We start from the raw sequence: 22917 nt of genomic DNA, 5'->3' as shown, positions 1-22917 counted from the left end.
ATCGATATCGATAAGCGGGAGTAATAACATGCACTGTATTCCATGACTACACAAAAACTCCTGCTCCGCGACCGGTTATCGGAAGAATATCTCGTTAAGAGAATTGGCTTTCGCACAATAGCGTACATGAGCCACTCGAGAAAGTTCACAGCCATTCCACGAGTCTAATCTGTCCTTGGCAACTTGCGCAACAAAGGTTCCAATAGCAATACACAAAAATAGCAGCGCCCTACAACTATGGATTTAGTGAGATCTGGCGGGTGTGGTGCTCGGGAGTCGGATCGGCGCGGGCCCACTGACAAAGGGCTGGGAGTATGTTCATGCCGGCCTCAGCGAGATGCCTACCTTCACCTAATGTACGGAACATCCAAGTTAGGTGCATACGACCTGTCTCATACTCCACACTCCAACTTTTCACAGAATAATAATGCCCAACATCATTTAGTACGGAGTAGTAGACACAACTAATCGTGATCTACTCTCAGGTATAGCAATGCTGGTAACTCGGTGGGCCCGGGGTCTGGACTCGACCCCGACCGAGTAACCGAACCGAACCGACCGGTCCAGACCAGATCGGCGCAGACAGGGGTGTGGAAAATTTTTCTGAGCGAGCGCCAAAGGCAATTAATAATTTATTATTTATGTATTACTGTGCAGGGAAACTTTGTAGATCCCTCGTTCTAGATGGGAAGCAAAAAATAGAAAAAAAAGATGAAGGGAAAAGTCGGTCTGGCCATGTTTGTCCATGCTTGAACCTGTCTGAAGTCCTGTCTGATGTCTACCTGGGTAAACAGGTCTACTGTAGAAGTGTCTGCATGGCTAGATGCATACTACGTGCTGTAACAGATATGTGGAATTGGACATCACGTGCTGAGTAGAACTTCGTTTCAACTCAGTTTATCCAGGGTGAATCGATCAACTCACTAGGATCTCATACGCTGTTGAAAGTGTACCATTTGTGCGAGACGATTATATTTTGTGACTGCCATCAGCAGAAACCAATCACGGACTTGATATCTTCATATACATCATTTCGTGAAATCGCAGTATACGGGCGAAGGGAAAAAACCGAATGAAATAGGGAGAAAAAAGAATAAGACGCAAATGATAGTATAAGTTCTGGATAACTTTTATTTTGCTTTTTTTTGGAAGCTTGCAGATCCCGATCTTTTTCTTTTCTCTAAAGATTCTTTTCTATATGGCATCGACACTTTTAATGTGCCTCTATAGCTTTCATTTAAGAGGATGATGTATGCAGGGACCAGAACGAAGCGTGAATAGATAGAGTTAAGAGCTTCCGTTGACTGCTGTCGTGGTGCCCATCACAGCGGCCTGGAATTTAGACAGCGTCAGTATATGGCCGTTCCTTTAATTGGATTAAGAATGAGGATTTATATATTCTAACGTACCCTTGCATCTTCGTACAGTGGCAAGATGCCGGTCCAGAGTTCAAACTGTACGTACGTGTCAGCAATTTGATCACCAGTCTCAAAATGAGGTTCGACTCACCTGATGCACACCCTGTCCAACTAAGGCCTCCAGACCAGGCACAGTAGTCCATCTAGCGTCGGAAGCCAGCTGCATCAGAGCCGTCACAGGGGGCTTGTACGCCATCTCCAGGAATACACGAGGAACCCGACCGTCCTGGACGCTCGCTGGGACGCGGTCGATTTCTTCAGCTTTGTCGAACATGTGGCACAGCACTTCGCGCATATTCGGGTCGACGGGCGAGTCGCCAGGGACTGTCCCGATGGCAACGTGTGGGATGGTCTCTATGTCTGCGAAGTCCTCAACGATGCGGATATTGTAGCCGGTTGGAAATGTTGAGACCATGCCCTGAAGCTTTGCGGGAGATCGGCCAAGGACATAGATTGGGGAGTAACCCATGCTGTGAAGGGCATAGATCGCTGCACGGGCAGTGCCTCCTCCGCCGATAACAATACCGCTCGCCTTGCCAGAGGAGCCGTGGGCGCCAGCGTTGCGCAAGCACCGTACCATACCCTGCCAGTCAGTGTTGCGGCCGATCAAGCGCGGCGGTTGGTCCTTGCTGTCTCTGACGGGAACAATAGTGTTCACTGCTCCAATTATCTCGGCTTCCTGTGCAACCTCATCCAAGAGAGGCATAATATCCAGCTTCAGAGGGATGGTGACTGAGGCACCGCCGAAATCTGGGGATCGGATGAAATCCCGGACGTCCTGCGCGTTGGCGGTCTCGAGCAGGCCGTACTCATGTGGAAGACCCATTTGCTGGAAGAGGAAGTTATGGAGAGGCGGTGAACGAGAGTTTGAAATAGGTGTTCCGAAGAGAGCGAACTTCTTGGACTTAATCTCGCCCATCAGCGACAGGCCCTTACGGATCTCTGCTGCCGAGAGCTGGCCAGGAGCAGCTTTGAACGGAAGGCTGGGGTGCGACACGGGCGTCATAAAGCCATTCAGCATACGGCTGAGCTGTCCTTTGTCGCCCATATTGATTGCGATGACAGGAACGTCGTGGGCTTCCTCGGCCCAGTCCTTGAACTTGCGTAGGGCGGAGTTATCATCGAACGACTTTGCAACACCGACGAGCTTGATGACGTCTCCGTACTGAAGTGCCTTGTTATAGAACTTGATCCAAGATCCGTTCGCCCAATTCAGCGTCCCAGCCGGATCATGGTGCGATGCGATGATCTTCGAGTGGCCCTTCATCTCTGTGACTGCCCGCAGCATCTCGTCCGGGAATGTAATCTCGAGATCCACAAACTCAGACCCAGACCTAATAGCAAGTCGGTACAATTGCATTGCAGCTTCATAAGCATCATCAGGGAAGCGACCGCCTTGGCTCTTAGTTCGAATCGTAAACACCAACGGCAGTGAGACACGGTTGCGGAGGAAAGACATCTGCTCGGCCACATAGTCGACGGAAGGAATATCACTGCTTGAATTTGGATCCTTCAGCAGGTCCACACGCAATTCCACGGCGTCAGACCCGAGACAAGCCTTCCTAAGTATATCACCGGCAGGACGCAGGTCGGGTAATGTCAAGGAAACAAAGAACGAGTATTCCTTCTTCTTGATAATGGCAAGGCTATCAAGCTCTCCCGTGACGACCTGCAGGAAGCGCTTGAAGTCGTCCGATGCAACAGTAAGCCCATTAGAGCTGGTGTGCTGGCTGTAAAACTGGATGTTGCTGCATTCTTGGAACCATGGCTTGCGGCGCAGCCACACGCCCATCATATCCTCAATATATGCAGGGCGGCTCTGGTCAATTTTCAAGAAATCCATAACCTGATTGATGTCCCGCATAACGAGTAGAACATTGCCCTTGGTTTTGTGGTATTGAATGAGCAGTTCTCTGGCCTCGGGTGTCTCTACAATCCCCCCTCCGCACGCGAAAACATAGCCAGTGGCCCGCTCTGCCATCATGCGCTTCAAGAGAGCCAGTTCAGCATCTCGGAAGCCCTGCCACCCTCGTTGTTTAATCATCTCTGGAATAGTTAAGCCCTCTGTGGCCTCGAGCTCGGTATCAAGGTCAACAAACGGACGGTTCAGTGTCCTGGCGACCCACTGCCCGCTTGTCGTCTTTCCAGCGCCACGCATACCAATGATGAATATCGACGCGGACGACTTGTCCACACGAGCAACAGCAGAAAGTTCATTGTCTTCCAGCTCCTTGCCTTCGAGTTTTACGCCGAAGGCCTGTTTCAGGGTATCCCACCAGCCAGGCCACGTCTTACCTACGCATTCCTTCTCAAGGATCAAAGTGGACTGAGGAGCTGCAAGAGCCAGAACGCTGAAGCTGAACGCGACGCGGTGGTCATCATAGCAGAAAATACCTCCTGCCGGAGAGCGGAGAGCCGAACGGTCAATTCCATCGATCTCGAGGCCATCGTCATGCTCACGGCACGTAACGCCGAATTTGGCCAGCTCGTCCTTCATTGCTTTGATCCGGTTACACTCCTTGACACGCTGGTTTGCGATTCCATAGATGCGAGTTGTGTGGTTTGATCCCTCGCCTCTAGCGACAGCTGCAAGAACAGAGGCAGTGAGGAATGCATCTGTCATAGGCTCCATGTCGACATTGGGCAGTGGCCGCAGAATACCATCGGCCGGACCGGTTACAGTGGTCGACACATCCGTCTGTTCAACCGTGCAACCCATAGGTTTCAAAACATCAACAGCAAAGCGTGCATCGCCTTGAAGTGACTTAGATCCAATATTAGGAATGGTACAGCTTGTTCCCGAGATCGCTGCAATCGCAAGGGGATATGTCGCGGAGCTGGCATCGCTCTCAACGACATATTCCGCAGGGTTCGTATACGTCCCCTGGGGAATGTGGTAAGTGTGCTCTTCCGTCGTAGACTTCTGCACATCTATACCAAACGATCTCATCATAGCTGTTGTCATGTCAATGTAAGGTTGGGAGATGGGCTTGCCACCAACGAGCTTCAGAGTTACTGGCTCCTTGGCGTACGGGGCGCACATCAGCAACGATGAGACATATTGAGAGGACACTTTTGCGGCGAGGTTGATTTGCCCGCCAGCAAAGCCACCAGAGGCAGCAATCTTCAGAGGAAGGCTGCCTTTTTTCTCCATATATTCTATCTTAGCACCGTTCGCTGTCAGAGCATCGACAAGATCACCGATCGGCCGCTGTTTCATGCGGTTATTTCCAGTCAGGACGTTCGAGTCAACAGCGCCTGCGGTGGCGAGAGTCGCGACTGTGGTAAGGAATCTGGAAGCTGTACCAGCATTGCCGAGATAAAGTTCTGTGGGAGCTGCTTGCAGCTTTCCTCCTTTTCCGTTGACCACAAGAACTTCACCGTCGTCTTCCCAGGAGAAAGTAGCCGCACCTAGTCGCTCGAGGGCATTGAGCATGACCTCCGTGTCGTCAGAGTGCAGTAAATTCTTGATACGGCAGGTACCCGAACCGAGTGCAGCGAGCACCAGAGCCCTGTTCGAAATACTTTTCGACCCCGGAGGTGTGCAGGTTACATTAAGCGTCTGTGGCACGCCGGGGGTAACTTCAATACTCGGTGCAAGGACTGCTCTAATATCCTCATTTGACACCACACTCGCCTTCGGTTCATAGGTCTTACCGATAGCTGAAAGCAGAACCACCTTCTTCTTTGGTCCATCGTTCTTCTTGTCGAGCGCCATGTTGGCCATCACTTGATCAAGAGGGCACCGCTTGCCGGCCGTCAACTTGCGCACACGCTCGTCTTTTAGGGAAGTTGGCAGACCATAGCTCGCGAGACATTTGATCACACGGGCCACAGCAACATCTTTCAGAATACCAAGATACCGTGCGAGTTCAGCTTCTTTGACCATACCAATGGCCACACACTCTCCATGCAGAATTTGTGGAGTCAGGATGGCCTCGATGGCGTGCCCAATAGAATGACCCAAGTTGAGCAGGTTTCGCAGACCACCTTCACGCTCATCGGCCGTGACGACATATGCCTTGAAACGTGCGGAAGCAAGTACTCTCGCCTTTAAAATATCTTGGATACCGTCGAAGCGACCGGGTTCCGGCTTGCTCTTGACGGCCGCCAAAATGGTCTCCGCATCATTTTCCAAAGCGGTAAACTCCTCCTCGCTCGAAATCGCCGCGGTCTGTGTGCATCCGTGAGTTACATCGACTTAATTGCAGTTTTTTTGTGGGCTACCACTGTGGCCTACCTTGATGACTTCTGCCATGCCATTGATGACCTCTCTCTCCGGAAGTGAATTCAGAAATTCAAGATCGATGTAGATTCTGGTTGGCTGCCAAATCGCGCCTATCAGATTCTTCCCCAGAGGGGTATCGATGGCGGTTTTGCCTCCGATTGAAGAGTCAACCATGGCGAGAAGTGTCGTGGGGACTTGGACAAAGCGGACTCCGCGCATGTAGGTTGCTGCGACAAATCCAACCAGGTCGCCAATCACACCACCCCCGAGTGCAATGATCACGCTGTCCCTGCCGCATGGTGGGTTTTGGCTCAGCATCCAGTCCTCAATCTCAGCTTTGCCCTGACGCGACTTCGAGTTCTCGCCCGGTGGAATCTCGTGAATCAAGAGGCGGGGTGGCGGGGAGATGGCCGCGGACGCATTTTCAAAGGCCTTCTTGAAGGTTTCGGTGTAGATTGAGCCGATATTCGTATCGGTGATGAGGACATAGGTGGTAGAAGGGCAGCAATCAAGCAGATCCTGGGCCACGTAGTTCCGCCAGAGCCCGAAATCAGCAATTATGCTCTCACGCCCCAGGATATTGATTTTCGTGGGAGCAGCCATGGTGAAGAAGTCGTGGGAAGTACGATTTGTGGAAAGCGAGAATGTCAGTCAAACGGTGGGTACTTGGGCATGCGTCGCTCCAGTCAATTCATCCTGCGACTTGCAAATTATCCAATCTACTCAATATCTGTCCTCCCGTGAGGAGCAGGAGGATCTCGCGTTTCTCTGGCGTCGCGAGCGCGATGCGGGACTTTTGGATCGGATAAAGTGAGGGGTCAGTTTCTGCGAGGAGCTCGAGAAGAGGTTAATTATGGGCACAAAGTGCGGCGTCCTGGAAGTACTAACCTGGATGTGTCCCACGCTGCGCGCTAGATGCGGCGCGACACAATTGCTAGAAATTCGATAGAGAGAACGGGCCCTCCAGGACACTGTGAGCTTGTACCTAGAAGTATGACTCGACCTCCCCGTTTGGGTCGAAATTTCGACAGCTCCGATTTCGCGACACTTATTCTGCCACTCCACACCGCCCGAAAACTGGGCCAATGCGCCACTTCTAGCTGTGACACGGCTTACAGGCTAGCTTTGGCTTACTATTAGCTTATCATTAGAGGCTCTACTGGCAGCTAGATGCGCACTCTGGCATTCATGAGAGACACTATACTTTGTGCATTACATTCCAAGCCTAATGCCATTCAAACTGGTCCATAACGACAAAAGCAGAATCCCCGTATCATACCCATACAAATTACCAATCCCATCGATGCAAATGAACTAGTAGCGGCCATATCCGTCATTGCGCCTTGGAGGGTAGCTATCACGGCCCCGGCGAGGCTGATCATGATATCCATCACGGTAGTTACCGTCTTCCCGACGATCGTTGTAACTGGGCCCCGACTGCGGTCTGTTATAATGACTAGCCTGGCCATAATACGAAGACTGACCGGAGTGACCGTATGAGCCTTGTTGTGGTTGGCTGTAATGGTTACCCTGGCCATAATAGCCTCCATACTGATATGCTTGTGGCTGCGGGGGCACTGGAGGCGCTGGAGGATAGGGAGGGCGATAAGAATCCGCAAGCCCACCGCGGGGAGGAGGAGGAGGCGGTCCTCTAGAGAATCCCACAGAGCCAGGTGGTGGAGGAACCCACCCCGGAGGTGGCATGGGCATACCAAGATGAGGCGGAGGCACAAATCGAGGGTTAAGGTGCGCGGCGAATGGGTTTGGTCGATCATTAGCAGCGTAGTTGATCCGACCACCTTTGCCATTTCCATTGCGAAGCGGGGCACCACCAAATGATCGGCCGGAATTCTGTGTTTTGGATTTTATGACCTCAATATCCGTTTTGTCTAGCGTGGGAGGTGGGAATTTCACGCCCCGAAGAAGCATGGACTTGTGTACATGCGTGGATTTGGGGATCTCGTAATTAACCCTATGTTTCGTCAGCAGGCCGCTTCTTTAGCATTGTAAGGGAGTAGGTGAAAACATACGTCATGGAACGATCTTCCTCCAAGCTCGGCATGCCATTTCCCTCTAGCGGAGAAACCAAGGAGCTGTGCGGGATATACGTTTCGTTGCGCTCAACTTTGCCTGCCAAACCACCACTGATGCGCATATTTAGCTTGTACGTTGATGCACCCTGTTTTTTGGAGTAGAAATTCGAGACCAGCTCTTTGTAGAGTGGATGTCGGTCAGATATTAAGAGTACATCATGACCCATTGTATTCCGTGCCTTTTCATCTTCAGTTAAAAGAGGGTATTTCTTTTCCATGGCTTTTAGTAGCCGATTTTCATCGATGAACGGCAGTAGAACGACTCCCTGCCAGGCGAACTTCTTGCCGTTCAAGTCCACCTGGAAGTCTTCAGGGTAGAAATCAATAATTTCGCTGTTCGGATCGCTCATGAGCTCATGGAAGACTTCGGGTAAGGCATGATTAGAGGATGCCGGAAGGACTCCCATCAATTGCTCAAATGGCTTGAAGGGTTTACCCTTGTCGAAATGCACCTCCATATCTCCTATATCAACGAAATCTGCCGCAAATGGGGCGTAGTGATATGGATAATACCAGGTCCACGATGGACATCCTTGGAAGTAGTACAAGAGCACCCACGAAAGTCCCTCCACGTACGCCCTCGCAACCTTGCGACGAAACTCAATGTCCTTAGGGTCTGCACCGAACTTCTGCTCATAGTATCGTTCAGCATACCCTTCTTCCCATAGACGAACGGTATCTGGGGGAAGTTCATCTTCTTCCTGGGGAGTGCTAGGCACGACAGGCGAGTCTCTCCCAGGAGTTCCAACTTCCGGACCCTCATCTTCTACCAAGTCGGCCTTCCGTTTACCAAGGACCGAAGGTGATGTCTGCACCGTCTCATTGGGAACATCGTCTCCGTTTTCCGTAGAGGTGCCGTTAACAGAGGTAGCATCACCTTGAGCCCCCTTTAGCAATTGGCTCTTAAGCGCTGCAGCGGCACTTTTATTCGCCATATTAGCTCTATAAATGGCGCCGCGATTCACTACCATACTGTGGGTCAGTTCCCTGGTCTCTCTTGACAGTTCTCCTCGACTAGGCGTGATGAGAGCAACATCATCAACAGGAGTTGCCAAGTCGCCTCCGTTACCACGGAACTTGTTGCCGGTCGGAGAATCGTAAGTTGGTGAACTTCTCCTCCTCTTCCTGGCTCGTTCTTCGTTTCGATACTTTTCCTCCTGCTTACGTCTCCTCTCATTCGCAAGCTTCCTTTCTTCCACCTGTCGTCGACGACGGAAGATAGCATCTTCCTGCTTCGCAAGCCCTTGTAGAATCAGCTGTGCCCTTTTTAGGTCAACGTGTCCATCCTTTGTGAGATATCCACCCATCACAGGAAGGTTATCGCGCCAAATTGCGATTAGTGTATCGATACCGTTCTCTCGGATATCAAGAGACGGCAGATGCGGCAGGAAGTCGTTTCCAACAAAGAAGCACATGAAAACCCAGTCATCAAGCGCCCGCTCCAGGTCAAATGGGAACGGTTGATTCGGAACGTACAGTTCGGCGGCCAGATATTCTCGAAGAATGGAGACATGCAACCAGATAAACGGCTTGAGAGGGCTAGCTTTCTGTTTTTCGTCGAACTCACCCTGCTTCTCTTTCGCTTGACCCCTGCATTCCTCTGCTTTATGACCTGTCTGGCCACATAGCTTGCAAGTCCTTGCCCTAGATTCTTGAAAGAAAACATCCTCACGAAGGACACGAAAGTGAGGCTCGTGCGTTGCCAGGCCCAGCATGATCAGATCTGCATCCAATCCATAGATAACATGGCGGGTATTTGGGTCGTGTTCTGGGGATGCCCTCTGGGACCGAATAAACTCCATAATTTTATGCTCTCCTTCTCCAGGAACGGTGGCGTCAGATATGATTACCTTTAGCTACATGGAGTCAGTATCAACCGCAAAATGTGCAAAAATGTGTGGTGTCGGAGACTGACCTTTTCCCACGCCGGATCGGTGTTGAGCTTGTAAGCAACCCAGTATCGCAAAGAGGCGGCAAGAATGTCCATAAAAGGAGTTCCTGGCGTGATAACATTGCTGTCCCAGGTTTTCTGTACCACTTGTTCCCCGATTTCCTGGTCGCGCTTGCTACCGTTTTGCTTCTCAAGCATCTTTCTGAATTCCTCTCTCTTCTCATCCGCCTCCTTAGCTTCCTGGGCAGAACGGAATCGACGGGCACGCTGCTGGTTCATTTTCGCTCGTGGCGCAACACCATCTGTACACAGAAAGCAGGTTAGTTACGTGTAACGACACAGATTGAATGGCAAAGACATAGCGGAAGAGAAAGCACTACCCCCCTTGGAGACTTTGAAACATCATGTTAAAATAATGTAGCCGTCCCAAGGGAGACAGCTGTTTCCCCGCGTTTGCAAGTCAAACATACCAACAGCGATCATCAGAAGCTTTCTCGGGCGAACCATGTTCACCACTCTGTCAGTGTACTTGAAAATCTCCAACATCATCTCCTGCTCATTCGCAGGTGGCGGCTTCCCCTCTGGATGAGTACATGGATGAACGATACCGTTCATGTCCAGGTACAGGTTATCCATCTCCTCTCCATTTGGGTTCGGGCCGGTCGTGTCGACTGGAATCTCCTCTCCGCCAACCTCGTATGGCAACTCCTCGATCACTGGAGAGATGATCTTAGGATATTTGGAGGAGAGCCACCTGAACAGCGCCGGGACACCCATGATGCTAACGCGGAGGCGATGATCTGAGTCTTAGGAGATTAAAATGTTCCGCCGACGTGCTCCATCAACTGTCCTCGAAGGCCAGCGCGCGTAAGATTTGCAAAGACGAACGACAGCTTCGACGATCTCATGAAGCGCTTCAATCACTCGGATAACCCTGGATGTGCAAACAGCCGCTGAATGAGAGACGCCGCGGCCACCGCGGCTGATGAGTCCTTTGAGGGAGAGCTTGAAGGGTCTGCGATACGAGAAACTACCGGTGCTATGTTTTTCCGTGGCGCGCTTCTGCATCCATGCCACGCTAGTGCTTTTTAGGTAGTGGCAACTTGGCGCTCCGGAGGCGCGCAGTTCTGGCCAGCCGTTGTCTGTCCTTTAATAGTACAGCTCATCTCTCCCCAAAAGCCAGAGAGGGTGGCAATTCCCGATCGCAGGAGCTAATATTCCTGTGGTCTGCTGTTTGTTTGGTGTGTGCATTACTTCTCGCGTCGTCGTTTCAATGCGCGCCAATTGCACTACTGAAGGTCGGCGGTGACCATGAAAGTACGAGTTAACAGCTGCGATGTTTCGGATTCTCGAGTCGCAAGCGCCGGCCAAACAGACGGCCACGGACACGATAAACACTTTATGTAGCCGACTCCAGAGTGCGACCCTGCTAGAAGATCGACGGGCGGCAATTCTAGGTCTGCGGAGTTTTGCGAAGGACTACCCTGCATCTGTTGCCTCCGGCGCACTTCGAGGGTTGATCAACAGCCTCCGAAATGATGGAGAGGATGTCGACACGATCAAAGTGGTCCTGGAGACCTTGTTGATGTTATTTTCTCCAGCTGAAAATAGTGTTCGTTTGTTCATTCTGGCTTTACAAGCATACTTGTTTGGCTGCTGACATGCAGATAGCCCGAGGCGTCTGATGAAATCGCTCTCTGGCTTTCAGATGAATTTACCCAGGTATGCTTTCTTGAACAGGGATGCTGTATACTTGGTTAACTCCATGGAAAGCGCCAAGACAATATCACCGCTCTGCTCGACCTCCTTGATACGCGGGACTTCTATTCTCGTTTGTACTCTCTGCAGTTAATGTCCCACATCTGCGCAGCACGACCGGAGAGGACACAGGATTGTATTTTTACGGCTCCTCTAGGAATCTCTAGGTTAGTCAACGTGCTGAGCGATGTTCGAGAGCCCGTCCGTAACGGTACGATATAATCTCTTCGTTAGCATCCTTCATTAGTTGCTTAGCTGATGAATTTTTTATTCCTTCTATAGAAGCCCTTGTCCTTCTTATTGCATTAACACCTTCCTCCACGGAACTTCAGAAGGTTGTCGCCTTTGAGAATGCCTTCGAGCGCATTTTCTCCTTGATCGAGGCGGAAGGTTCTCTCACACATGGATCGGAAGTAGTCGAAGACTGTCTTTCGTTGTTGGCGAATCTCCTACAACTCAATATATCGAACCAGTCATATTTCCGTGAGACAGGGTGTGTGAAAAGATTGGCGAAGCTGCTTGCGGATGCCACTCGGGAGCAAGAAGCAGAGGAAGATATTCCTCAGTGGATTCTTGCTCATCGTGACAAGAATCTATGGGGTCTCTTGGCCATCGTACAGCTTTTCCTAGTCAGAGGTGGCGTCAGCACCCCTGCTAGCCAGGTGGCATTCTGGCAAAATGGCGTCATGGAGCAGGTCCTGCGTACGGCATTCAGCCAGGAGTTTAATGTCAAGATAACAGCTAAGGTGCGACATTTTCTTTTGGTACATGTAGTTGGATTGAGCTGACAGGGCTGATGTGTGTAGGCTCTGGAAACATGTGCCGATCTGATCCGCGAAAACGCGACTTTGCAGGAGAAATTCGCCGATATTGAGGTTTCTTGGGGCCCTAAACCCCGCGGCGATCATCTTGCGAATGGTGACGCCAAAAAGAATGGATCGCAGAAAATAAATGTCATCGAAGCACTTCTCAAATTGACTCTTGAGCCTGCACCTATCCATTTTCTGGATGCGCGCCTTGCCGCCTGTGAATGCATGAAGGCTTTCTTTGCCAAACATTCTGGGATCCGCCTTCATGTACTACGTAGAGCAATTGATGGACACATTAGCGGGAATGACCAGATTCCAAACATCTTGTCAATCCTTGCTGAACCACCCGAATCTCGAGGGAATGCTGATCCGTATCAAACATGGATGGCCTCTGTCCTCATGTTTCATCTGGTCTTCGAAGATCCTGAAGCAAAGGCGATTGCTATGAAAGTCACTGAAGGTGATGCCGAAAGCGGTGAGGAGGTTATCACATGTGTCCAGACTATAGTTGGCAACTTGATCACGGGGATCCAGCGAGGCGATGACGAGAGAATATCTGTTGGATACCTGATGCTTCTCTGTGGTTGGCTTTTTGAAGATCCGGATGTTGTCAATGATTTCCTCGGCGAAGGAAGCAGTATTCAAAGTTTGATACAAGAGACTAAGCAGCGCCGCACTCCCAGTGTTCTTCTTCCAGGGCTCTGTGCTGTCCTTCTCGGGATCATCTATGAATTTTCTACGAAAGATTCACCGATACCACGGGAAACTTTGCATCAACTGCTGACTAACGGACTCGGAAGAGAACAATATATCGACAAGATAACTAAACTCAGGGAGTTTTCTTTGGTGCGCGACTTTGAAGTTTTACCTCAAACATCGCAGGGAGAGCTTGATGGGGGCCTTCCGGACGTGTTCTTTGATAGGACATTTATTGAGTTCCTGAAAGACAATTTCAGCCGTATAATACGTGCGATTGACAGGGATCCAGGTTTCGAAATTCCAGTTATTGCAAACGGTATCCAAAAAGGGATATCGCGGGAGCTTGTCGATTCACTTCGTGCCGAAGTTGAAGATCGAGGCCAGGCCCTCCAGAAGCTGGAATCTGACTTGCTTACACTGGAGCGTAAACTCGAGCAGGAGCAGCTCGATCATCGAAGAACGAAGGACTCTACTGCTCTTGAGCTCTCCCGGATAAGACAGATCAACGAAACGCTCCAGAGGAATCACGAAGAAGAACTAGCAGAGCTTGAGGAACGACATCAACAGGCCAAGAATGAGTTACTCAGACGACACAACGAACAGTTACGTGCAATCGACAACCGGCTGAGAGAGACTTCTGCAAATTATGAAAGGGAGTACACGATTAGAGAACGCCATGAAGCCGAAGTCGCCGAACTGAAGAGGACTATTCAGAGCTTGCAATCAGACCACGAAAGAGAACGCAGCAGCTTCAGAGAACGCAAGGAAGCTGAAGTCGCCAAGCTGAAGAAGACCATTCAGGTTTTGGAATCAGACTACGAAAAGGAACGCAGCAGCCTTAGAGAACGCAACGAGGCCGAGGTCGCTGAACTGAAGAAGACTATTCAGGACTTGGAGTCTGATTACGAACGAAAATACAACGGCATCAAACAACGCAATGAAGCTGAAGTTGCCGAATTGAAGAAGACTATTCAGAGTCTGGAATCAAATCTTGACAAGGTCAGCAAGGACCGGGTCCAGGATCTTAAAACTGCTCAAGAAGAATACTCCTCCAAAAACTCTAGGCTGGAGGAACGAGCCGAACGCTCCGAAGAGAAGGCAAAAGCGGCCGAGGAGCGTGCGCGAAAGGCGGAGGAGGCGCTTAAGCAAGTGCAGATGGCACTGGAGAAGGCGCAGGCCGAAGTTCAACAAAAGGAGAAGGCTCGCAAGGAAGCACAAGGAGAACTTGAAGACCTCCTGATAGTCTTTGGAGACCTGGAGGCTAAGAGAAACCAAGATAAGGTCGATATCAATCCCTTTCCCCTCTTCCCCATTTTACCTTGTCCCCTGGTACTAACACTATGCAGAAACGACTAAAGGAACTAGGCCAGGAAGTCTCGGAGACCGAAGAGGATGATGACGAAGAAGATGGTGAAGATAAAGAAGACGATGAGGAAGTGGATTGATCCAATGTCGACCATTGCTGTGAATACTGTTTTGGCCATGTAGAGGTGAGACAATGCGGTGACGCCAAGTCACATCACTAGGGATTGAGATACCCGTGGTTACGAACTAGATGTAGAACTACGATATAGCTATAACATGACTGTCTGGAAGTTCAAACCCTTTGAAAATGTCGTAGTATGTACACCGTTGTGTAGGGAGCAGCGATTTCGGAGGTGGTGGCGCTGCAGGGGCGGAAGGCCGCCTTCGCACTTATCTGATCCTGGCAAAAATCGAAAAATCGCGGGGTGACTCACCGAACTCTTTGACTACCCCGCGGGCACCACCTTTAGAAGGACGCAACGACAACACTGATTTAAAGGAGTACCTTCGCCATGTCCATCGACTTCCCTGCTGAAGAGGAGGCCATCCTCAAGAGGTGGAGGGAGATCGGTGCCTTCCAGAGGCAAGTTGAGTTGTCCCGGGGCCGAAAACCCTACACCTTCTACGATGGCCCTCCATTCGCGACCGGCCTTCCGCATTATGGCCACCTGCTCGCTTCGACGATCAAGGATATCATTCCCAGATATTGGTCTATGAAAGGCCATTATGTGGAGCGACGGTTTGGCTGGGATACCCATGGAGTGCCTATTGAATATGAGATCGACAAGAAATTAGGCATGTCCGGCCTGGAGGCCGTCGAGAAGCTCGGAATCGAGGCATACAATGCGGAATGCAGAGCGATTGTCATGAGATTCGCTTCAGAGTGGAGGCAGACCATTGAGAGGCTCGGGCGCTGGATTGATTTCGATAATGATTACAAGGTGAGTGCGAGGTTAAAGCTGCTACTACCTTGTATTCAGTCAGCTGACAGAACTTCGGCGACAATAGACGATGAACACATCCTTCATGGAGTCAGTCTGGTGGGTTTTTAAACAGCTCTTTGATAAGGGGCTTGTCTACCGAGGCTATCGAGTCATGCCCTATTCGACCGCACTCAACACGCCGTTGAGTAACTTCGAGGCGCAGCAGAACTACAAGGATGTTCAAGATCCAGCCGTTGTCGTCACTTTCCCACTTCTTGATGACCCCCAGACCTGCCTCCTTGCCTGGACTACCACACCATGGACGTTGCCATCTCATACTGGTCTCGCAGTTCACCCAGATTTTGAGTACGTGAAGATCCACGATGAGGCCTCAGGAAAGAATTATATCCTTCTGGAGTCCTTGCTCAGGACAGTGTACAAGGATCCAAAAAAGGCGAAATTCAAGATCGTGGACCGTATCAAGGGTTCTGACATGAAGGGATGGAGATACGAACCTCTATTTAACTACTTCTATGAAGAGTTCAAAGACTACGGTTTCCGTGTTTTGACCGCCACGTACGTTACGACAGACGATGGTGTCGGTATCGTTCACCAGTCTCCTGCCTTCGGTGAGGAGGACTACAAGGTTGCCGTGGAACATGGTGTCATTAACGAAACACGCCTGCCTCCTAACCCGGTCGACGACAAGGGTTGCTTCACCTCACAGGTCCCAGACTTTGAGGGACTGCATGTCAAAGCCGCCGATAAGGCGATCATAAAACATCTGAAGGGAACAGGTCGGTTGATTGTCGACGGCCAGATTACTCACAGCTACCCCTTCTGCTGGAGGTCCGACACTCCTTTGATCTACCGAGCCGTTCCTGCATGGTTTGTCAAAATTCCCCCTATCATCCCACAGATGCTTCAGGGGATCGAAGACTCCCACTGGGTCCCTTCCTTTGTGAAGGAGAGACGATTCTCCAGCTGGATTCAGAACGCTAGGGACTGGAACATTTCTCGGAACCGGTTCTGGGGAACGCCAATTCCTTTGTGGGTTAGCGACGATTTCAAAGAAGTCGTTGCTGTTGGCAGTGTTGAAGAGCTCAGAGAGCTCAGTGGCTACACTGGAGAGCTCACTGACCTTCACCGCGATAAGGTTGACCATATCACCATCCCGAGCAAACAAGGGAAGGGTGTCCTCCGCCGAGTGAGCGAGGTCTTCGACTGCTGGTTTGAGTCTGGAAGCATGCCTTACGCGTCCCAACATTATCCGTTCGAGAACAAGGAACAGTTCGAAAAGAGTTTCCCAGGAGATTTCATTGCCGAAGGTTTGGACCAGACCCGTGGCTGGTTCTACACCCTGACGGTTTTGGGAACCCACTTGTTCGGATCCTTGCCGTTCAAGAACTGCGTTGTCAACGGAATTGTTCTCGCTGAAGACGGCAAAAAGATGTCAAAACGGCTGAAGAACTATCCTGACCCAAGCCTGATCATGGAGCGGTACGGTTCGGACGCTCTGCGACTCTACCTTATCAACTCTCCTGTTGTTCGGGCCGAACCACTTCGGTTCAAGGAATCTGGTGTTAAGGAGATTGTGGCCAAGGTTCTCCTCCCACTGTGGAACAGCTACAAATTCTTCGAGGGCCAGGTTGCTCTGCTGAAGAAGGTGGAGGGTATTGACTACATGTTCGACCCTAACGCCGGGGCGACTAACACCAATGTCATGGACCGCTGGATCCTGGCAAGCTGCCAGAGTCTTCTAAAATTCGTGAACCAGGAAATGGCTGGATATCGGCTTTACACCGTCGTTCCTCGGTTGTTGGAGCTGATTGACAACACGACCAACTGGTATATCAGGTTCAATCGGAAGCGTCTCAAGGGTGAGTTTGGCGTTGATGACACACAGCATGCTTTGAATACCCTTTTCGAGGTCCTTTACACTTTGGTCCGGGGTCTCGCACCGTTCACGCCATTCATCACTGATACTATATACCAAAGACTCCTTCCACACATCCCCACGTCGCTGCAGGGCGAAGACAACCGGAGTGTTCACTTCCTTTCCTTCCCTGAGGTGCGAGAGGAGCTCTTTGATGAGGTCGTCGAGAGACGTGTCGCAAGAATGCAGAGAGTGATTGAACTCGCTCGTATCTCTCGTGAACGACGATCCATCGGCCTGAAGTCCCCCTTGAAGACTCTCGTTGTCATTCACCAAGATCAGCAATATCTGGATGATCTCAAGTCTCTGGAGGGCTACATCCTCGAGGAGCTCAACGTGCGGGACCTCATTCTCTCGTCAGATGAGGAAAAGTACAATGTCCAGTACAGCGTTACTGCTGACTGGCCAACTCTCGGCAAGAAACTGAAGAAGGACGCGCAGAAGGTTAAGAAGGCGCTGCCATCGCTTACTAGTAATGACGTGAAAAAGTTTGTTGCCGAAAAGAAGATACTTGTCGACGGCATTGAGCTCGTGGAAGGTGATCTGGTGGTCAAACGCGGAATTAAAGAGGATGAATCCTCCCAGGGCATGGAGACGAACACTGATGAGGATGTGCTTACTATTCTGGATGCGAACTTGTATCCAGAGCTTGCGCAAGAAGGTCTCGCCAGAGAGGTCATCAACCGCGTGCAGAAACTCCGCAAGAAAGCGGGTCTCGTCCCTACAGACGATATCAAGATGGAGTACAAGATGCTCTCTGATCCCGACAACATCGGTTTAAGCGAGGTCTTCAAGACGCAGGCCAAGGCCATCGAGAAGGTTCTGCGCAGGCCAGTTGAGGAACATGTGGAGGCGGAAGCCGAGAAGCAGGACCTCATCCTACAGGAGGAGCAAGAGGTTCAAAAGGCAACTTTCATGTTGAGGCTGGTCAAGCTCTAGATTTCTTTTTTGTGTTAGATACTCCGGAGGTTTATGTATCAAGATATCTCTATTGATAGACAACTTGTCTCTCTGGTATCATCGATAGCTGTGACTTAATTGTTCTCATGAATGAATTGAATGCGTAGCCATCATTCCGACATCAAAGTTCAAGTCCCGAAATTTGCTACAGATGCCAACACTTGATCGTGGCTATAGCTTCTTCGACGCTTTCTATTTTCATCATCAGTGGCTTTCCGACCAGCACATATTGGCAACAAGGTACAATACCAGAAAACAGTCCTTTAACTTCATAAACTCCTTCGCACACATGTCTTTGTGGACGGAGTTGTAGTCAGCAACAACGCATTTGCCATATGCCGCCGCCTGGATGGCAGATTAGCCAGCTCTCTCAAGTAGATGACGTTCTCTACGGACCTCCGCGGAGCATTGGGCTGTCGCCTTTGCAAACTTCTCGATGGGCCTCGCCCTTCCCGACATTCTTAGGGCAGATCGATGTCTTTTGAAGAAGTTGATACCTCGGCTGCTGTTTGTCTCATCTGCCCAGGTCGCCCTGCCGCCTGATCTCTTACTAAGCAGTATATTTGTCACGTGAGACACCACACATGATTGGCTCGACCACGTCGCCGGAGAAGCGCATTCCTGCGCGCGAGCGAAAACACTCCGCTCGGGGTCGAGAGCCAACAAAACAGTACATAGACGGCATTGCGTCGGTGGAGCGCCGCAACCCGGGAGCCCTTTTCTCTGCCGGTTCGCAGGATCATGAATTCCTGCCCCCCCGACTGACGCGGCCTTGATTTCTCGCGATGATTCGTTTCGATCTCCGCATCTATGACCCATCAGCGACCAACGCGCCCTAGGTCGCGGATCTTTCGATGCCTCCAATTCCTCTCCAGCGCGGAGCCCTACCTGACGAACACCCGTCTCTCTCCGACCAAGGTCAGTAAAGCCGTTGCTATTGCATTGTTATGTATGCGAGTATCTAATCTAATCCGTGATATCTCGCGCATGTTGCAGATGTCGGCCTCCTTTACCAGATCATCACCCGCGCGGAGCAGAAGCCCGACGTTGAGCGACTCCCGTTTCGCGCCCTCTTCGCAGCCTACGATGAGGTCATTGCGGAACATGGCGTTGATGCGGATCAGGGCCAAGTCTGCATGCGCTTCCTGTTCAAGATGGGCAACAAGGGCCTCCGCGGGAAGTCGATCTTCGAGAAGTTCGAGAATCTGCTGCGGGAGATGGATATTGTCCTGGAATACGACAGCGACTCGGACGGGAATGAGACGCAGGGACACTATCCAAACCATGTCTCCCACCTCGTGGATGGTGAGCAAAGTGGAACAACCGGCCGCGGTACGTTCCAGAGGGAGGATACGGGACACAAGGCTCGGCGGAGACGGGCTTCGTTCAACTCGATGTATGATGTTGGGGACGATCCCACACAGAGGAGTATTGCCTGGCGTCCTAGTTCACGCTCTTCAATGTCTCGACTACAGGTCGGAAAGCCCGAATTTCCAGGGACAAGAACACCATCGAGACGAGTCTCTGGTAATGGGAAGAGAGCCGATTCTCCGAACCGGACCCAGCTGCTTGCGCAGTTTTTGGAGGCCGGACGGCGGTTGATGGGCCTGAGTCCGATGAAGACAGAAACGCGCAGGCAGGATAAAGCTCCTCTAACGAATGGAGAACATGTGAAATCTGGTCGCGGTCAGAATGCTAATAATGGGAAGACCCGGCCTTCACCATCTCGCACTCATGACCGGAGTTTCTCAGGAGATTCCGACGAGAACGAGGGATTCCAAGATGCTAATGGTGATGATGATTCGATTGAGCGGGAGGATATTCCACCAGAGATGATATATCGGCCGAGCCTTTCGGATCTGCTGAGAGATGCTTCAACATTTAATATGTATCGGCAGCGAGCAATCGCACGGCGGATCCTTACTCAGTGGCTGAAGAAGGCTGTTCAGATGCAGCAAACTCACCTGGATATGGAAACGGTAGCCATTAACCGGGACAGATTTACACTTCTTCGTCAAGCTTTCGACGTGTGGCGTGGCATCTTGCATGGGAGACGTCAGATCGCTCAAACGGAACGCTTTTTCAAGCACTTGGAAAAGCGTGCTGAACGAGCTCGGGACTTGTATCTTATGACCAAGGCATTTACTCACTGGGCCCAGGTTGCTTCGGATCAAAGATCCAGGACCTCTGCGGCGCGACAACACATCCTCGGCATCAAATACTTCAATGCCTGGCGTGAAATAACTGCTGTGAACGAATTGAGAGCTCAACGCTTTGCTATCAGAAAACCGTTCAGCCTCTGGAAAAAGAAAACCCAGCAGATACCGGTTGATGAGGCTACAGCCGTCGCCACCTATAACAGGAATCTGACAAAAAAGCTCTACTGGCGCTGGTTTTGGGAAGCTTGTGACCGACGTGCTCAGCAGTGGCACTATTACCGCTTAAAGAGACGCTCTCTTCTCTGCTGGCTTCGATCTATTCGAACGCAAGGAGAGCGTGAGCACGAAATAGATATCCGGAATGAACACTTCTTACTTGGATCATCGATGCGGGTATGGTCTCAGGAGTTGAGGATAGTGCTTGATGCCCAGGAAGAGGCGGACTCAATTTACAGAAAGAAGCTTCTGAGAACTAATTTCGACGAGTGGCGGATCCAGGCTCGTTTGGCGCCGGCTGCTAATCGAGTATCCGATATGGTAAACAGCCGAATCGTTCAGACGGCGTTCGGACAATGGGTTTTGCGTTTTAGAATGATCGGACAAGCAAGAGAAGTCGATCGGTTTAGGCTTTTGCGTAACACATGGACTGCCTGGAATGATCGGTTGCGATGCCATGCTCTTAGCGCACGCATAGAGGAGCGTCTGAAGATGGAGACTTTATATAAATGGGTCATGGTCGAGAGGTATCGTCTCATGCAGCGGATTCGCGAGCAGCGAATTATGCGAGAGGCGTTTGCAATGTTTGTGGCGAACGCTGTTGGTCTCTGCTCTCAGTTATTGGTGCAAGAGGAGGAATATCGAGCTCGCAGGGCCCGAGAGACGCTCCGTTCCAAACTTGCTTGCTGGCGCGAGCAGGTTGCGCTTCAGCGTCAGCGGGAGTACATTGCTTTAGAGTTCTATGCCCCGCGGCTCCAGCAAGAGTCGCTTGCTCTCTGGAGTTCCAAAGCGCAAGAAGTGAAAAAGATGGAAGGTTGGGCTCGAGATGCTCGATTTTACTTCTTGATGACAAAATCAATCAAAAGTTGGCATGCTGCGACTTTGGACTCGGCCAAGAGACGCCGCCAGGAGGCTTACGCGAGAACCAGGAGGAAAATCAAGATTAACCTGGCTTCTAATGCTTTGACGAGCTGGCGTTCGAAGACAGAACGCATTGTCGATATGGAGCGACAAGCAGCAGAATTTTATCGGACCAAGGCTCTCAAGACTGTATCTGAACTCTTCAACCGCTGGCATCAAAAGGCGGCAAAGAGAACACAAGACTGCCGCGATGCGGATGTCTTTTATTACCGGCAGCTTGCCTACAATAAGCTTGCGCGCTGGGTTGATCTCTTCAATAACACTCGCAGTCTGGAAGAGCAGGCAACGCAATTCTATCGGCTACACGTCTCGGGGGTTGCGGCAGCGCAGCTCCGCAAACTCAGTTTGCGCATCTTTCAGATTAGGAACGGCTTTGAGACTGCGGACGCTATGAATGAGCGACTTCTTAAGAAGCATTTCAGGAACATGTTCTGGCATTGGGTTCGAAAGACAAAAGCAGTGCAGGAAGAAAGGAATCTTACAGGTACTACGGCTACGGAAACAAATGACCTGAGAGCGGAGGAAACTAGCGAGGTGACTGCGGCCACTACTTTCGATCCCTGGCTTGAAATGGAGAATGCCTTCGACTTCAGTGAACTTGTAACGGTACCTGAGCTACCGCCAACCACTCCGACAGCGACACCTGGGTATCTGAACTCGCCATCCAAACGGGCCGCACGGGCTAGGCAACTGGCGCAGATATCGACGACTCCTGCTACACCATTGTACACGCCTTTTGCGAGTCGTCTGAGAGCAGAACTCGCGGGGGAGAGACAAACTACTGGCAAGCGGGGAGGCCTCGGCAGGGGGACTTCCTTGGGTGCCAGCGTTCGTTTTGTCGACCAAGTGCCCGAGTCGCCGTCGGACGGTAGAAGGTCAACTAACAGGAGGGGTTAAAGGCATGTGGGTGTATCTCCAACGAAATCCTCTTTCTCTCTTCATTTTTGAATCAGAAGCGGTGGTTGACTGTCGTGCGATGCTCTGATTTTGGTTGTTGATGGTTTGATACCCACTTTGCATTGCGGGGCCGACGTATCGATCGACTTTTTTTGGGCGTTGGCTGAAGTTCCTATTGGATATAGTATTTGTGGATAATCACTTGACTGATTTTAGTGACGATTTACGCTTACAATAGGGTTTGTCGAAGATATAGGCGGAGTTTGTGGCTTTGGAAGGGTCGAATGGGAGGCATTTGCATATAATCGGGCGTTGCTCCCAGATTGCGGCGGTTCAGGATGGCTTTACTGTCCTTTTTTCGTATGTCTAGTTTAGCTGTCTCCCTGAATAAGAGACGGATTATATATTGCCAAACATTTCGAATATTATTGCCTGTGTATTCCTATGTAGTAGTCGTGAAGGTCGATCCCGCGCGCGTTAGCGATATCGATCACACGGGCGGTGCGCTTGACCGCGGGCAGTTGACGTCGTGTTGCAGCTCCGCAACCCTTGTCGCGGATCATTAGCAGCAGATCATTTCTCGTCGACTAAGCGCGCAGTAAACACAGCCCAACATTCGAAAGCGGTCCTCTCTGCGACCTATTCTGTCCAAGTTACAGTTCGTGACAATTTTGATTCTGCAATGGTGTAACGGCCGTCTTTCT

General features: G+C 50.9%; 5 protein-coding genes across 5 annotated transcripts; 3 read left to right on the top strand and 2 right to left on the bottom strand.

Annotated features, from left to right (window-relative positions):
- Positions 1 to 1287: 1287 nt before the first annotated feature.
- VTN00DRAFT_9360 (uncharacterized protein) lies at positions 1288 to 6249 on the bottom strand (the record flags this gene model as incomplete). Its single annotated transcript, XM_069436312.1, has 4 exons — positions 1288 to 1332; positions 1410 to 1454; positions 1510 to 5592; positions 5659 to 6249. The coding sequence occupies 4 exons, from the start codon at positions 6247 to 6249 to the stop codon at positions 1288 to 1290; spliced, it is 4764 nt and encodes a 1587-aa protein (XP_069284945.1).
- A 711-nt stretch (positions 6250 to 6960) lies between these two features.
- Positions 6961 to 10407, bottom strand: VTN00DRAFT_9359 (uncharacterized protein; the record flags this gene model as incomplete). Its single annotated transcript, XM_069436310.1, has 4 exons — positions 6961 to 7618; positions 7677 to 9595; positions 9655 to 9932; positions 10101 to 10407. 4 exons carry the CDS (start codon positions 10405 to 10407, stop codon positions 6961 to 6963), a joined length of 3162 nt encoding a protein of 1053 aa, XP_069284944.1.
- Positions 10408 to 10966: 559 nt separating this feature from the next.
- VTN00DRAFT_9358 (uncharacterized protein) lies at positions 10967 to 14341 on the top strand (the record flags this gene model as incomplete). Its single annotated transcript, XM_069436309.1, has 6 exons — positions 10967 to 11242; positions 11302 to 11352; positions 11404 to 11599; positions 11671 to 12134; positions 12195 to 14177; positions 14243 to 14341. 6 exons carry the CDS (start codon positions 10967 to 10969, stop codon positions 14339 to 14341), a joined length of 3069 nt encoding a protein of 1022 aa, XP_069284943.1.
- Positions 14342 to 14713: 372 nt separating this feature from the next.
- Positions 14714 to 17999, top strand: VTN00DRAFT_9357 (uncharacterized protein; the record flags this gene model as incomplete). The annotated part of the gene is made up of 2 exons (XM_069436308.1): positions 14714 to 15142; positions 15210 to 17999. The coding sequence occupies 2 exons, from the start codon at positions 14714 to 14716 to the stop codon at positions 17997 to 17999; spliced, it is 3219 nt and encodes a 1072-aa protein (XP_069284942.1).
- An 875-nt stretch (positions 18000 to 18874) lies between these two features.
- On the top strand, positions 18875 to 22213 carry VTN00DRAFT_9356 (uncharacterized protein; the record flags this gene model as incomplete). Its single annotated transcript, XM_069436307.1, has 2 exons — positions 18875 to 18938; positions 19017 to 22213. 2 exons carry the CDS (start codon positions 18875 to 18877, stop codon positions 22211 to 22213), a joined length of 3261 nt encoding a protein of 1086 aa, XP_069284941.1.
- Between the last annotated feature and the right edge of the window lie 704 nt (positions 22214 to 22917).

Source organism: Thermoascus crustaceus (assembly GCF_041956765.1).
Source record: "Thermoascus crustaceus strain CBS 181.67 unplaced genomic scaffold VTN00scaffold_7, whole genome shotgun sequence".
In the NCBI taxonomy this organism is placed as follows: Eukaryota; Fungi; Ascomycota; class Eurotiomycetes; order Eurotiales; family Thermoascaceae; genus Thermoascus; species Thermoascus crustaceus.
The sequence above is the reverse complement of the archived record's forward strand: the minus strand, read 5'-3'. Positions and strand labels throughout refer to the sequence as shown.